The following is a 17,066-nucleotide window of genomic DNA, read 5'->3' on the forward strand; positions in this document are numbered from 1 at the left end:
AGTTACCATATGAGAGGACCGAGGAGGAAACCAGGAAGATCGTGCGAGCTGAAGTGACAAACTTCTTTGAAGGGGTGAAAGCAAAGAAACATCCACCTCTGGAGGAGAAGGTAGATCCGGTGAAAGCAAAGCGCACTCTGGCTGCCCTGACAAAACCACCAAAGTCTCCGCCGAGAGGCAACTATGAGCGCATTCTTGCAAAGACATATGCCGAAGCGGAGCGGTCGGGAAGTACTGTCAGTGATCAAAGGTTAAAAGAACGACGAGCTGGGAAAAAAATTGCCCAGCTCGGCGAACAAGCGAACCAATCATGCCTCCCGCTCAAGGTGTCAAAAGACATCGTCGCTAATGATCCGAGGATGGTGGCCGGTTATAGCAATCTTGGAGATTACCTGCCCGACGATGTACATTATGAAATCATGGAGGTGAACGAACACAAATACCATTACGGGAAGCCTCTCGTCAAAGATGAAAGATCTCTAACAACGATGATGCGAAGATTACATGATTGGTACATGAAAACCTGCAGAGAGTCTGATGGGATGAGTACTTTGACGCTGAGAGTTAAACCGGAGCATGACCTCGTTGGAATTGAACTGCTGAATGTTACATTTGAGGATTTCTTCCAGTTTTACAATCAAAAGGCCCTCGATAAAACAACGATCACTTGCTACTGTCTGTAAGTAGTACTACTTCTGTCATTAAGTCTCTCTATATAGGTCAGCTCTTTCATTGCATGTATTTATAATTATCCTCACTATATTATGCAGATTGAAGATCGCCGAATTGAAGAAAAGACAAATCGATGATATTGGGTTCATTAACACAAATCTCATAGATGCATATACGGTTGAAAAACATGCCAAAGAAGCCGAGGCCAACTTGCTACGATCGTTGGTATTAAATCAAAACAAAGATATAATACTCTTTCCTTACAACTTCAAGTAAAAGTGTTACTGTCTTGTGCATATTCGGTTTCCCTTATTAGTCTAGGTTATGGTAATGTAATTGATGACTTATGCATGCATGCGCAGCTTCCACTATATTCTCCTAGAGATTAAGCTTGAGCAGGGAGTAGTAACGGTCTTAGACTCGAGACGAAAAGATCCCCAGGACTATGCGAACATGACTCAAATGCTCGAGAAGTAAGTTAAATCGATCATTATCCACCATATCAGCAACTTTGTTCATTTCCTGATATCAAGTAATTGTTTTCTTTGTCTGGCAGGGTTTGGAGAAAATTCACCACAAAAGCTCCGGGACTGCCGAAGAAGCTGCAATTTAAGCACCCGAAAGTAAGTACTATAGTAGCATGTTCCGCGCATCTCCTAGTGATTCAAGCGCTAGTTTCATCAATACCATTTAGCATGCTTGCTTATCAGTTTGATTGACCTCTATTTCTTGTAAAGTGGTTGTGGCAGGAACCCGGGAATAATTACTGTGGATACTACGTTTGCGAGTCCATCCGCTACACGACCTGTGAGCGGGGCTACTCTGACGAACAATATGAAGTGCGTAAGCAATAATATTCATAATTTTATTTTATTACCATCATTTGTGTTGAGTTTCATTTATTCATATATATATATATATATATATATATATATATATATATATATATATATATATATATATATATATATATATATATATATATATGTATTGACCCCCTTCTTCAAATTAGATGTTTCATGATCAAATTAGATGTTGCACGCCCGTGGTGGTTAGTCAGGAGAGGGATGGGCATGAAGAGGTGGTGCGCATGTGTGAGAGTATGTGCAAGTCCTTGGCACCCATTTTGACGAGGCCAGAGTCACGTACTTTGGAGGTGCATGCTCGGAAGCCTCGGAAGAAGAGGAAGCTAGATATCACTCCTAGGAGGAGCGCAAGGATTGCAAGGCATGGAGCATCTAAGCCGCAGCAGGTGCTCATTCGGAGGCTCTGCTTGGCCAATGAGGGGAAAGCAATTTCAGATGATGCACTCAGCATGTACGTGGAGCTGTTTTCTCGCCCACTATCGGATGTGCATATTGCGGCCGTGCTGGCTCTATTTGGATGGGAGTCGCCGGCGGCGCCTGCTCTGGATGTGTCTCATGTGGAGGCCATGGCGGCCTAAGTGGTGGGCTCGGGTGGTTGTGTAGGATGTCGCAATGTGTTCGCTGCCCATGAAAGTGCTCGTGTGGAATGTGAGAGGACTGAATGCCCCCGCACGTAGGAATGTTGTGCATCAAGTAGTTCTTGCGGCGAATCCTGGCATCATATGCCTGCAGGAGACCAAGCTGCAGGAGATGATTATTCCAGTTGTACAACAATGTCTTGGGAATAAATTTTGCAACTTCTACTACGTACCGGCGGTGGGAACGCGGGGTGGAATCCTACTGGCCTGGGATGAGGCGGTAACAAGGGTATCCAATCCACACTACCAAAGTAACTCGCTCACGGCATTAGTGAAGTCGTCGGGTGCTGCGGAGTGGTGGATGACGTGTGTGTATGGTCCTCAAGATAACGGGGCCAAAGTGGAATTTTTACAAGAACTCGCGGACATCAGGGAATTACATGCAGGGCCATGGCTGATAGCGGGTGACTTTAACTTAATTGCGAGGCAGGAGGATAAGAGCAATGACCTCATTAATAGAAGGATGTTGGCAAGATTTCGGTCAAGGCTAAATAGGCTGGAAATGAAGGAGTTGTACCTGAATGGGCGACGGTACACATGGTCAAATGAGAGGCAGAATGCAACCATGGAGAAGATTGATCACGTCTTTGTTTCTAATGAGTGGGATGTCGCGTTTCCGGCTTGTTTCTTATCTGCTCTTGGGACGGCGATCTCGGATCATTGCCCACTGATGTTAGATATGAATGTGGAGATTGGGTTGCATAAACGCTTCAAGTTTGAAGCATTTTGGGTCAAGGCGCCAGGCTTTATGGAGACTGTGCAGAGGGCTTGGGTCTCAACACCGGCGGCGTCTAATGATTATGCCACGCTACACAACAAGCTGAGGGCCACGGCAAAAGCTTTGCAGAGTTGGAGTGACCGTTGGATTGGCAATGTCAAGTTGCAGATCGCCATTGCCATGGAGGTGATCTTGAGGCTGGATGTGGCTATGGATTCTAGGGCTCTCTCGGCCATGGAAAGGGAGCTGAGAAGGACGTTGAAACAGAAACTCTTGGGCCTATGTGCGTTGGAACGGTCAATTGCAAGACAGCGGTCGAGATTGTTGCATCTAAAGGAAGGGGATGGAAACACAAGATTGTTTCATCAGCAGGCCAGTCATAGGCAAAGGAAGAATGTGATGCGCTCGGTTAGTTACAATGGCAGGTTGTATACGGGCCAGGAGGAGGTTGCCTCGGCAGTGGATGCTTTCTATGGGCAGGCTTTTGGAAGTTGTGAACAGCGGGTGCACACGCTTATGCTGGATGAGTTGGATCTTCCTCGCCGGGACTTGTTACACTTAGAGGTGCCTTTCACGACGGAAGAGGTGGAGTGCGTGGTCAAGGCCATGCCCATGGATAAGGCACCAGGTCCAGATGGCTTTACTGGGAGGTTTTATGTCGTGTGCTGGCACATTATCAAGGCGGATTTCATGAAAGCCATGGACTGCATGTATCGTGAAGATGTGAGGGGAATGGCGGCTATCAATAAATCTCTCGTGTCTCTTCTGCCGAAGAAGGAAGGTGCGTTGGAGGTGGGAGATTTCAGGCCGATAAATCTGGTGCATGGAGTTATCAAGATCTTTGAGAAGGTTCTTTCAACTAGGCTTGCGGTGGAGCTCCCAAACCTGGTGGGGATTCATCAAAGCGCGTTCGTGAAGGGGAGGTCTTTGCATGCTCGTGCAATGTATGGCACGGCGGCTGCATGCCTTGCGGAGTTCTGCGGTTTTGCTCAAGTTGGATATCTCTAGGCTTTTGACTCTGTGCAATGGCCTTTTTTGCTAGAAGTAATGCAACATCTAGGTTTTGGCCCGAAGTGGAGAGCGTGGATTTGCGGAATATTAGCCACATCATCTACCAAAGTGATGGTAAATGGAGAACCCGGGGAAATTATTTACAACTGCAAGGGGATGAGACAAGGCGACTCCCTCTCACCTATGTTGTTCATTCTCACCATGGAGCCGCTACAGAGGATGTTTGAGGTAGCTGTGGACCGAGGAGTGATGGAACCTTTGGCGGCGAGAGGTATGAAGCACAGACTGTCGATCTATGCAGATGATGTGGTCTTGTTCGTCAAGCCTAGGCTGGTGGATTTGGAAGCTTGTAGGGCTATTCTTGCCTTGTTCGGGGAGGCCTCCGGGTTACGCATTAACATGACGAAATCTGCGGCCGTGCCGATTAGATGCACGGAGGAGGAGATTGCTTTGGCCACGGATGAGCTGGGATGCCCGATTGGGTCCTTCCCGATCAAGTACCTTGGTTTGCCTCTTGCTCTAAGGAAACAGTCTGCTGCGCAGTTATAGTACCTGGTGGATAGCATGGCGAGCCGCTTGCCTAAGTGGAAGGCCGCACTTATGCCAAAGAGTGGAAGGCTGACACTTGTCTTGTCTGTGTTGTGTGCCATGCCGATACATGCGATGATGGCTCTGGAGCTCCCAATGAAAACGATCGCGGCAATGAACAAAGTGTGCAGAGGATTCTTATGGTGCAACAAGGAGAAGGCCAATGGTGGCAATTGTGCCGTAGCGTGGGAGACAGTGTGTGCGCCCAAGTGGGCGGGTGGGCTTGGCATACCCAACTTGCGTTGGATGAATCTGGCGATGCAGGCGCGTTGGCCTTGGCTAGCTCGTGCAGATGAGAGCAGGCCGTGGAGTGAGTTCAAAATACAGGTGTCGGCCGAGTCCATGCAAGTATGTCAGGCTGCGTTGAGGGTCAGTGCACGGAATGGAGCATCCACCCTGTTCTGGGAGGATAGGTGGCTAGATGGATTGAAGATAAAGGATGTGGTGCCAGACTTGTACAGCAGGATTCCGAAGAGAGTTCGTCAGGATCGCAGAGTGGGACAGGTAGCAGTCAATGGGCAGTGGGCGCTGGACATCGGCCCAGAGTTAGATGCCACAGCGTTGCAACAGTTCCTCCAGCTTTGGCCGAGAGTCGCTGCGTGGGAACCAATGCCTGGAGAGCAAGATGAGTTCACATGGTCCTGGGATGAGAGTGGGAAGTTCTCGGTGCGCTCAGCGTATGCAGCCAGGTTTTGGGGTCGGGAAGTGGTTCCCACGGCGAAGCTGACTTGGAAATGTCGGGCACCATCGCAATGTCGTTTCTTTGCCTGGTTGGCCCTGAAGAACAGGTGTTGGACCTCAGATAGACTGGCGAGGAGAGGGCTGCCGCACCAATCTGCCTGCCCGTTGTGTGATCAGGAGCCAGAAACGTTAAACCACGTGCTGCTCACATGCGTCTTCGCTAGATCAGTATGGGCAGTGGTTGGAGAGGCTCTGGGTCAGCGTGGATGGGGGCCAAATCAAGGGGATGAGTTAGGGGAGTGGCTATGTGCTAAGAGAGGAGACACCGACCTCCGTGCCAAGGACATACACACTCTCCTGTTGCTGGTCCTGTGGGAGCTTTGGAAGCATCGGAATGCAATTGTTTTCGATGGTGCGTACCGTCGGTGGAGAGGCTCATGGACAGGGTAAAATCTGAGTGCGAGGTATGGACATCTGCGGGTCTGTTCAAAGGTAAGCTAGAGGGGTTCCTGGGTGGGTTACACCGATGGATGTGTAGGGAGGAGTAGGCTTGTGGGCGTTTGAGTGGAGTGGGTACGGGTTGTAAGGCCGTACTTGTGTGTGATGTAATCGTGGAGGCATGCTTTGCCCTTCTTTAATATATGATATGCACACTCATGCATATTCGAGAAAAAAAATTAGATGTTTCGGAAGCGAGATGAACTCCTAGCACCAGATCGTATGCGAGCAATTCAAGAGGAATTGGCGGCATTCTTCCTTGACCACGTGATCGCTGAAAACGGAGAATACTATGTGGACCCTGTGTTCTTATAATTTAATTAGGAGATTGTATTGTAAGAGATAATTATTGTATATATGTAGCCGGTAGTGTCGGATAGATATACGAGAACTTGTTGTTCGACCAATCTCTCAGAGAAGGAGAGGTGGTCGATATCACTTCTCTCTGTATGCATATGTTCATGACGATCTTCTGTTTCCTTCATTTGATTACTAGCTAGCGTGTCTAGTCCTCTCCATACGTATATAATACGTAGCGTCGACCAAGCACGGAGATAAGAGAGGACACTTCTCTCTATTAATTAGCTAGCTAACACAATAATATGAAACACCTAAATTAACCCCCCAACCCCCCTTCAAAAAAACAAAAACCACAGTCCCTGAAATGCTGATGCGTGGATGCCTATTGGTCCCAGTTGATGACACCAACCGGGACAAAAGGCCCTGCCTATTGGTCCCGGTTGGTGGCACCAACCGGGACCAAAGGCCCCCCTGCCTGGGCTGGCAGCAGCGGCCACGTGGAGGACCTTCTGTCCCGGTTCGTGTAAGAACCGGGACTAAAGGGTTAGGGCTTTAGTAACGACCCTTTAGTCCCGGTTCGAAAACCGGGACAAAAGGCCCTTACAAACCGGGGTAAAAACCCCTTTTCCTACTAGTGCCTAACTCTGATCTTGGGCTAGCGGTACAACCACTCAAACTATATGCTGGTTCTTGCCATGCCATGTAGAACTAGTGAGCATTCAATAAGTAAAGTCACATTGTTTTAAAGGTGGGAAACAAATCTTATTTAGACCCTAATTAACTACGGTGCATGGTCTAAAAAGCCTCCAATTGCAATTATAGTACAAAAAATAAGCGACTAAATCAACGAGTTCTAAGAAAGAAAGGGAAAAAACACAAGCAACTGCAACATTCTACTCCCTCCGTCCCAAAATAAGTGTCTCAACTTTGTACTAACTCTAGTATAAAATTGTACTAAGCTTCAGACAGTTATTTTGGGACGGAGGAAGTACGTAGCAGGGGTGTTAGCGTGAACTCTATCAAGCTTGATGGAAAATATGCTAGAAGAAAACAGTATATAAGCGGACAATGCATAACAAAGAGAACTAAACAGTACAGAAGTACTCCCTCCGTTCCTAAATATAAGTCTTTTTAGACATTCAAATGGACAACAACATACGGATATATGTAGACATATTTTAGAGTATAGATTCACTTATTTTGCTCCGTATGTAGTCAGTTGTTGACATCTCTAGAAAGACTTATATTTGGGAACGGAGGAAGTACATGAGATAAAGGAGTGGTGTGTCTCCTTGTTTGGGCTCACCAAAGCAGAGAGAATGATTGCAACGAGGAGGAAGCAACCAAGGCATGGGCTCGAATCAGATTCAGGGATTTGAGACCCAAACCTGAAACATCAACTTTTGCCTTCCAAAAAAACAAATAGCGAGAATGCTAACTCAACACTACAGATAATGTATCAATACCACTTAATGAAGCTAGATTCTAATCTGATATAACAAAAAAGAAGCATAATTACCTTCTCAAAGTGCATATACTACGATAAAAGCATGGTCTCCAAGCTGAAGGGCGCACGACAATTTTGGGATAGTAGCACAGGACTGGGATAACACAGGAACAAGTAGATGCACAACATAAATGGGTATGGGCTGAACCTTCGGCTCATTGTGTTATATATGCAGATAAAGCTACGGGATAACCTGCATAACAAAGACTCTTTCAGGTGTAAGCACTAGAAAAGCAAAGAACCCTCTCTAGTTGATCGGTGCAGATTCTGTTTACACTTACATATGCTCCAGTCCGCAGTTCACTCCTCTGCTCAGCCTTGTTTGAAACACAAGATGTCCCCACTGTTCCAGAAAAGGCGGTGGCAGCAGGTTGTGACGTGGAGGACAAGGCTGTACGGCCTAGGCATGGGGCTATCGACGAAGTTTCCGTCAAACACCTGCAACCAGGTACTGTTGCCCAGGTCGTATAGCGGTAGAGTTCCCCTGCCCATAACACCACCACCTATTTCATTGACAATGGCGATGGAATTCCCCTGGACGGATGGCAGGAACTTGGAGTTAACAGCCATGTTGCAGGCGCCGATGAAGAGGGCTTGGTCACCGATGCTTGTCAGCTGGATGGTGGTGACTCCATTTAGAAGATCAGCAACTCGGAAAAGCACAATCTTTGAGTGTTCACTGTCATAGCCAACCAAAAGCAGCTCGGAGTTGCACTCTACCAGCTCAGGACTCCTCAACAGTTCCACTGGACACTGGGTGACCATTTGCGGTGGTATCACTGACCATGAGGAGGGATTGGAATCTTCTGGAGGATCAATGCGCAGGACGCGCGATGGCTCGAGACCCCACCCTCCATCCACCACATAGAGGCTGCCACCTAACGGCAATGCTGAGTACAAGTGCTTCATTTTCCAGCTCGTAGGAGTCCACTGCCGGTCACCTGTGGATGCATAGGCCACACGATCAAGGCGACCCAACCCGAGCATCATGGTGACAGTGCCAGCCAGATTGACGGACACGGATCCGCGGACAAACCGGGTGTACTGAATATTGTCAGAGTCACTGATGAAGCACCCTAACTTGGCCAGCTGAGGGAAGATGGAGGAAAGAGGCGGGAACAAGACAACGTCGCCTGTAAAGGGATGGAGGAGGCGGATGGCAGTGCTCTTGTTGTCCCGCAGGAGAAGGAGGCCGTCAGGGCAGTCAAGCACAGAGTGGTTTCTGAAGCAAGGGAGTCGGACGCGAACGAAGGTGCCGGTAGAGAGGTTGAAGAAGCGTACGTAGCCAAGTAGTGCAGGGTGGCCTGGGTACAGACCGTCACCTTCTGGGAACATCATCCACTGACGTGGGTGGAAGCACGGGTCGACCACACCTCGACCGCGTGGGCAAGGAGTCATGACACGCCATCCTAAGCACACTGCACGGAACCGGACGTAGTCCAGAAGGTCGCTGGCGAGTACCCGACTGGCAATCAGGTCGAGCAGATCTGTGTGCAGTGATGCCCATGTGGATTGGGCAGGATCAGTGAGGCGTCTGGATAGGCGACGGCTGGTGCCGCCTTGCTGCAGAGAAATGTCTTGCTCCATTTCGTGCGTGGCCATTTTAGCTTTCACATTCCTCATTTCCTGCAAAGAAAAGAAGCCTGTGAGTTGAGTGTGTTAGCTAGCATTTTTGATAAAGCAGTGTAGTTTGATACCCAAATAGAAGACTGCAAAATGTTTAGGCAAGCAACAGTATCACCCTGACGGCATATCATGCCGCCTATGCGATTGATTGCATTGTACTTCCTCCGTTTCAAAACAATTGAAGTTCTAGGATTATCCAAGTCAAATTTCATTAAGTTTGATCAAGTATATATAAAGATATATCAACATCTACAAAACCAATTTTACTTTATTAGAGCATCTCCAGCCACGCCCCCAACAGGCCCCCAGGGCGACTTTTTTCACGCCGGCGTCGAAAAAACCCCCAGTCGCGCCCCCAAGACGTCGAAATCCGCCAGCTCGGCCCGTTTTTGGGCCCGGCGATCCCAAGCCGAACCCAGCGCACTGGGGGGCACTTGGGGGCTCCGGCGGAAGGGAAAAGAGCGTCTGTGCCACCATTGTCAGGCGAAAACGCATCTTTACGTCCAGATTCCCCCCCCCCCCCCCCCCCGCACGCCCGCCCTCCCGCCGCCTTGCCGATCCCGGCGCCGACCCCCCCCCACCGCTGCACGTCCAGATTCCCCCCCCCCCCCCCCCGCACGCACGCCCTCCCGCCGCCTTGCCGATCCCGGCGCCGACCCCCCCCCCCCCACCGCTGCACGTCCAGATCCCCCCCCCCACACGCACGCCCTCCCACCGCCTTGCCGATCCCGGCGCCGACCCCCCCCCCCCAACCGCTAGATAGGCCATTCCCCCGCCGGAAAAGAGAGAGGGTTCCGCCGCGGCATCCTCACCTCGTTCCTGGGCGAGTTTTCCGGCGCTCCGGCCGCGCAGGGCGGGATATCGGCGGCTGCCCCCCTACCACGCCCGCCAGGTGTTCGGCGATCTATCTGCTCGGCCATGGACTCAGACGACGAGGAGGCGCTCGCGGCGCTGCTGGAGGAGGAAGCCGATGCCGACGCCCAGGACAAAGAGCATCTCATGGCCGGCGCTGCCCTGGCCAGCCTGCTCGCGAGCAATGCAAAGCCGCGGCGAGGTGGCTCGGCACCGGGCCGGCTGAAGGCGAAGCAGAGGCATCGACTGGAAGGCTATTGCTTGCTCTACTCCGACTACTTCGCCGACGCTCCACTGCACGGCGACAAAGTATTTCGGTGCCATTATCGGATGAGCCGAAAGCTCTTCCTCAGGATTGTGAATTCCATCCGGGAGTTCGACAGCTACTTCAAGTGCAAGAAGGATTGCACCGGCACACTTGGATTCACCTCACTCCAGAAGTGCACGACAGCTATGAGGATGCTTGCATACAGAGCTCCCGGTGATTCATTCGAAGACTATGGGCGCATGGCCGAGTCCACGACCATTGAGTGTTTCTACAAGTTCTGCAGGGCAGTGTTGGCAGTGTTTGGACTGCAATACTTGCGATCACCCAATGCTGAAGACACTACTCGGATCCTAGCACAGAATGTAGCAAGAGTATTTCCTGGGATGCTTGAAAGCATCGACTGCATGCATTGAAAATGGAAAAACTTTCCATTTGCTTGGCAGGGGATGTACAAAGGCGCCAAAGGCGGTTGCAGTGTCGTACTTGAGGCAGTAGCCACACACGACCTCTGGATTTGGCACTCCTTCTTTGGTATGCCAGGAACTCACAATGACATCAACGTATTGCAGTGCTCCCCTGTCTTTGCCAAGCTTGTTGAAGGTCATTCTCCTCCGGTGAACTTCGAGGTCAATGGGCGACACTACAACAAGGGATACTACCTAGCAGATGGCATCTATCCGAGATGGTCCACATTTGTGAAGACTATCTCAAACCCTGTGCCAGGAGGCAAGTACTCCCACTTTGCGAAGGTTCAGGAGGCTTGCAGGAAGGATGTCGAGCGGGCATTTGGTGTGCTCCAATCTCGATTTGTTGTTGTCCAATACCCCGCTCAGACCTGGTCAAAAGATCAAATGTGGGAGATCATGACTTGCTGTGTCATCTTACACAACATGATCATTGAGAGCGAGCAGGAAGAGCCAGTGTTTGACACTGAACCATATTACAGGCAGGTCCTCTTGCCCAAGTTGATCACCACCTACCGGCAACCTAGACGGCCTTCCTCAATATGCGTCAAGAGATCCGAGACCCACTGGTGCATCAACAACTGCAGCAGGATCTGGTGGAGCACCTATGGAGGCTCAAGGGCAACGCCTAGCTCGACGTGTGATGAAATATGAGTTTTTATTTGTTGAACTATATAATTTGTATTGAACTATTTGTTGTTGAACTATTTGATTTCTATTGATTTTCTATGATGAACTATGTGATAAAAAATAGTTTCTGTTGAATTTGCGCCGAAGCACGGCGAATATGGGCCAATAGTGGGCCAAATTTGGGCCTAAAGTGGGCAAATTTGCGCCAAAATTGGGCCGAAATCGGCGCCCGGGGGCGACGGCTGGGAACCCAAACGCCCCGACGCCGATTTTAGGCCGGTTCGCCCCCAGCCGGCGATATTTCAAGCCCCCTGGCAGGGGGAGGGGGGGGGGGCGGCGAACGGCTGGAGATGCTCTTAGTCTCATTATGAAATGTATTTGAGATCCTAGATTTTTATATAGACTCAGTCAAACTTATTTGGAAAATCCTAGAACTTAATTATTTTGGAACTGAGGGACTACTGACTTAGTTAGTACTGTACAACAGAACTTGTAGGGATGCATTTTGGCTTATGTGTTGACCGGCCACACAAATGTCACTTTTTTTTTTTGGGAAACTATCCCTCACAAGATTCACCGCGCCAATACTGACGAAAAAGGATTTCCCACGCCTTAGATTATAAAGCAACCACACCAACATCCGACAACACAACGAGTTCGAGGTTCAAACATAGCCAGATGCCAAAGCAAAGAAAAGAAAAGAGTGCAAATAGGTTCTGCTGGGAGCACAGCACAACAAACCACGCCAATACTAGCTCTCCGTTAACACAGGTTGAACGAAGTTGGACCATTCTGGTTTTTCCTTTACTAATCCCTCAATCCTCTAGATTGGTTGGACAGCAACCAGATTCTGATTTCATGTTGCAGATTCGCTCCCCATTTCCTAAACTGCCGGATGCCTAAATTAGGAGAAAAGAACGCAGCAGAAGATTTCACTCACCAGATCGTTAGTTGCCGGTAGATCTGCGGGGAATAGCCGGCACGCCGCCGGTTGGACAGCAACCCCAGGGCCTATGCGCGGCCTGAGCGCGGGTCGTGGTTGCCGCCGCCGCCGCCTTGGGGCGCCCTCGTTGCGCCCGTGCCTGAAATATGGGCGAGTGAGCTTTTTTTTCGACAGAGGAGAGAGTTGTTTTTCCGTTCCAGGGCCGAGAGAGAGTCAGGTAGCTCGGTCGAGGGCATGAGAATTGGGCTGGGCTTGCCGTTGAGTAGTAAACGTGAAAACACAAAACACCTTTAATTTTTGCCTAAAATAGTTCTTTTTTTACAGGAAATCTTCCAACCTATTCATCCTCAATCGTGACAGTACAACGAACACCAAAAATTAGAAAATATATATCTAGATCGTTAGACCATCTAGTGACGACTACAAACACTGAAGCGAGTCGAAGACGCGCCGCCGTCATCACCACTCCCTCTCCGAAGTCGGGCAAAACTTATTATGGTAGATAGTCGGAAAGTTATCGTGCTAAGGCCCCATAAGACCAGCGCATCAGAACAGCAACCGCCACCGATAAAGAAAAGTATAGATCGGAAGGATGCAAACTGAAGACACACGAATGTAGACAGACGAAGACTGGATCCACGTGGATCCATTGTAGACAAATATCGACCGAATCCCACAAAATCCACCGAAGGCAAACATCCACACACCTTCTGACGATCCTACAAGCACTGCCAGGACGTAGTCCCACGTTTCTGTCGTCAAAATAAATAAATTAGTTCCATGTTTCTTTCTATTTGTTTGGAAAAAAGTTCCACTAAAAAATAGACTATAATATTTCTCTTAAAATTTATAAAATATGGGGTATGGTCTTATTTTTTCACGTATTTTTCTGTTCTTAAATGTCACTAGAAAGAAAGAAAATTATAAAAGCACAAGTATACATTTATTCAAACATATACTCCCTCCGTTGCTAAATATAGGTCTTTTCAGACATTTCAAATGAACTACAACATAGGGATGTATGTAGACGTATTTGAATGTGTAGATTCACTCATTTTGCTCTGTATATAGTCACTTGTTAGAACCTTTAAAAAGAGATATATTTGGGAAGAGGGAGTAGTAGACACGAAGAAACTGTAAGCATGCGTATATATGGAAGATCATTCCTCTCAACCGGCTGATAAGGGCATGTACAATGCATAGCCTCAGGGTGATGCCTCGCATGTCATGTAGGATCGGATATCAGATAAAGTAGGTTCGGATAAGGAAGCGGGATCCTCTTCAGGAGGCGGGTGCTTGGAGAGAAAAAGTGTGGTCCGGTGACAAAAGTTGAAAAGGTTTAAATGAAAAGTAAAGATGCATGTGTACTAGAGTCTTTATTTTTTATTTCTTAATGAGGCCCACTAGTGGTAGCTTGCATTGGGGAGAACATATATATGTAGATGCCTGAAACTACTTTTTATCACGAAGCATCTGTATCTATACTAGTAAGATGATGTGCGTTGCACGGAACAACAAGATGCATGTTAAGATTGAACTATGCACGAATAGGTCTCATGTCTAACCATATTTTAACCATATTGATATCTTTATCTTCTGTGAGATGTGCAATCCTGCTCCCCAACAAAATTACATTTTTTTGGTTGTGTGCAAAATTTGATGAAGAAAAAAAATACTTGTGATGCTTTGTACAAAATTAAACAAAATGAATGCTCCAAGAAGCTTTAAAAATAGTCAATTTTCGTTTGTCCAGACCACCATTTATGTTATTCCTTCACGAAATCTGACGCAAAACCATCACACTCCAGCATATTTGTCGCCAAAAGAAGTAAGATTTTTGAATTTTATTACTATTTTTCTAACTATACTATTCAACGATGAGTATGTAATCTTAGGAAGTCCATGTCACATCTTTCTTCTTCTACTTCTAATTAGAAATGCACACGTCCAACTCAAAAATAAATAAATAAGAAATGCACACCAAAATTGGTTGTGCATCTAAACATACTTTTCTTGGCACACATGACATTTTCATGTATCGACACAAATTCAGACTCAAGCTGTAGTATGAATATAATCTGTAGCCTGAACATAATCTTTGTTTGGCTCCATGGGGCTCCTAACTATTCACCTCTTCACAGACTAATTCATAAAGGTGGAAGGAACACCACAACTACTTCTCCACATATAATTACAAGATTATAAGGCGTATATTATCTCTCTGCTGTTATCGATGTCGACATCGTGTTACCAAAAAACATCCCTGAGATAAGGTCTCGGCACTCTAGAGATATGAACATAGCCTAAAATCCAGTACTGAACACCCAATACTTTATGCAATTTGAGCTCAGTATTTAGTTTTTTGGCTAGAACTTACAACTTTTGAGTCGATAAACTTAGCAACTGGCAACATACCTGAATTTCCTTTTTTTTGGATCTTGTGGATCCTCGAGAGGGTAAGCACCAACCAACATCACAGAAAGGGTTATCCCACATCCACGCATAGGCCGTTCAAAGACATAATATTAGTGCTTGAGCAAAAAACATATAGTATCTAAATGATTACTCCTCAAGACCATTCACCACTCATGGCAACGGAAGGTGAATGGAAGATCCAGAAATCAAGTAAGGCTTTTATGGCCGAGCAAACAGAATTAAGTATGCAGTAGATGGCAGAGTATGCAGCAGACCGTTTAAATCACAAATAGGATGGATCATAGCTTGCGTCATATTCTTTCTTCAGCATAACTTTAGGACCAATATATGCCAGAGTTCCAACAATTGATTTTGGTTCAGAGTGATGAACCAATGATAATAGAATAGAAAACAACATGAGTTCAAATCATTTAAAAATTTAGTATCCATGAATTTATGTGTTGTGTTGTGTGCAATATACAAAAAGTTCGAGGAAGCCCATACATCGAGGAAAAAATATTGAATCCAAGATTCATGTCTCATGCATACATTCTACTACGAACAATCACAATCTCCGTCGAGGCAGCCGCCGCCGCCAGATCCAGCAGCCCACGTGGGGAACTACGCTCAATCCAGCGGCCAACGCCGCGCTCACCGGCGCCGCGCACAAGCCCGAAAAGCGCCCCGCCGCCGCCATCCCGGGAGCCAGCCAAGCTTCGTCGGTCGGCCCCTCCGGTGACGGCAAGACGGGGCAGGGAAACTGGCGGCGCTAGGTTTCACAGGTCGGGTGCTTTTCCTCTAGAATTGTTTATTGTTCCCTATATTAGAAATGAATGGAGGGGCATTAGTGGACCAGAAATTCTGATGTGCCATATATTGACCGGAGAATTAGACCACGAAAACGTTTTCCCACAGCCTTACACCTACAACACTTGAAAATATCCTAATCAAGCATATACGACCATTTCACAGCAGATATAAGTTTTAATGCCCTTAACAGTAGTCTGTGTATTAACATGAACCCCGTCTATCATCACGGCAAAGATTTTTTTTCTTTTGATCATGAGGAGGAAAATCAATTGAATCCCCCTTCTCCCTTATTCTACAATTGAAAATTAATTGAACCCCCCTTTGCAGATCAACAAACAATTCGTTCCTAAACGTTTCACAAATCACATGTTTAGGAGACCACAATTTAAATCATGAACGGATCTGATACACAACTATACTCCAAAAGTTGACGTTTTTTTGATCTGGTAGGAGAAACACATGACTTACGGGGGGTGGTCATAGTGGCTCGAGGTAGTTGACACCAGCGCGGCCGGGAACAAGCAGATAGCCTCGGGAAAACTCCTCCGCATCTGCAATGCCCCGGAAAAATTCAGCAGCAGCAAACACACCAGTGCAGCCCAAGCTTGTCCTGTTCCAGATCGAGCCTCTCAACACTAACTCCTCTTCCCAGCACACCCCTTCTTCAACCACCAGACACAGCAGCAGCACAGTATCTCATCCTGCGGCAGCCTCTGGTCCCGCAGCTACTTCTCCAGCTGCCTCGCCATGCGAGGAGGGGCGGCTACCTCACCTCATGGGCCTCGGGCCCATGTCGGCGAGGGGGCTGCGGGGCAGGCCGGCAGGCTGGCGCATCCCACCATGCATAGGGGGACAGATGCGGCGGTGCTTGCTGTCGGCACATAGGACGCAGGCGGCGGCAATGGACTTGGCAGCGAGGCTGGGCTCTTGGTGGACTGGATCCAGAGCAAGGGAAGTCCGAGAGGCAGCAGAGGAGAGCGGTGACGCGAGATCCAGACGGCGGAGCCCTGTTTACGGGCAGCCATGGCTGCGGGAGCTCCGAGCTCTGTCTACCGGCGGCTATGTTGCGGGAGCTCTGAGCTCGGGTGGGGATGGATCCTCGCCCAATTCAAATCCGACTGTCATTGGGAAAGAGAGGGGAGGGTCGGTGGCGAGGAATTTGGGAGCGGTCTAGAAGACTCGTTATCCTTTTCGAGAGGAGGAGAATGGACTCCAGCCTGTTTTTTTTACCTGAGAAACATCCAGACTGTATGGGTTGTCCCTGCTCTAAAATTTTGTCCAAGCAGAGGGTGTTTTTGTAAAAGTGCAAGTGGCACATGGCTTGTCTCGATCTCAGCCATACATTGCCGATCGGACGGCATAGATGACGTGAAGGCAGACACGCCATCATCACCAACTCGCATTTTTATAGGAGTAGAGATGCCACCATTGTACATGCCCTAACACGACTCGCGTCAACTGCCTGCTGCGCATGCCACTGTTGGGAATCGTAGCATAATTTTAAAATTTTCCTACGCTCACCAAGATGCATCTATGGAGTGTACTAGCAACGAGGGGAAGGGAGTGCATCTACATACCC

At 48.1% G+C, this 17,066-nt stretch overlaps 1 protein-coding gene across 8 annotated transcripts; it reads right to left on the minus strand.

Moving 5' to 3' along the window:
- Positions 1-786: 786 nt before the first annotated feature.
- LOC109744059 (uncharacterized) lies at positions 787-16,695 on the minus strand. Of its 8 annotated transcripts, none has more exons than XR_012190273.1 (5): positions 15,956-16,695; positions 14,678-15,495; positions 7,761-9,105; positions 7,492-7,672; positions 787-1,274 (listed from the first exon to the last, which is right to left on the minus strand). XR_012190273.1 is itself a non-coding variant. In XM_040394661.3 (5 exons), exon 4 carries the CDS (start codon positions 9,100-9,102, stop codon positions 7,792-7,794), a length of 1,311 nt encoding a protein of 436 aa, XP_040250595.1. In that variant the 5' UTR covers positions 9,103-9,105; positions 12,260-13,014; positions 14,678-15,495; positions 15,956-16,693; the 3' UTR covers positions 7,328-7,672; positions 7,761-7,791. The 8 variants fall into 8 exon arrangements, 5 of the variants coding, with proteins under 5 accessions (XP_040250595.1, XP_020158741.1, XP_073361997.1 ...); XR_012190274.1 differs by lacking the exon at positions 787-1,274 and adding an exon at positions 7,328-7,379; XM_040394661.3 differs by lacking the exon at positions 787-1,274 and adding an exon at positions 12,260-13,014 and having other exon boundaries at positions 7,328-7,672; positions 15,956-16,693.
- Positions 16,696-17,066: the final 371 nt, after the last annotated feature.

Source organism: Aegilops tauschii, chromosome 7 (assembly GCF_002575655.3).
Source record: "Aegilops tauschii subsp. strangulata cultivar AL8/78 chromosome 7, Aet v6.0, whole genome shotgun sequence".
NCBI classification, from domain to species: domain Eukaryota; kingdom Viridiplantae; phylum Streptophyta; class Magnoliopsida; order Poales; family Poaceae; genus Aegilops; species Aegilops tauschii.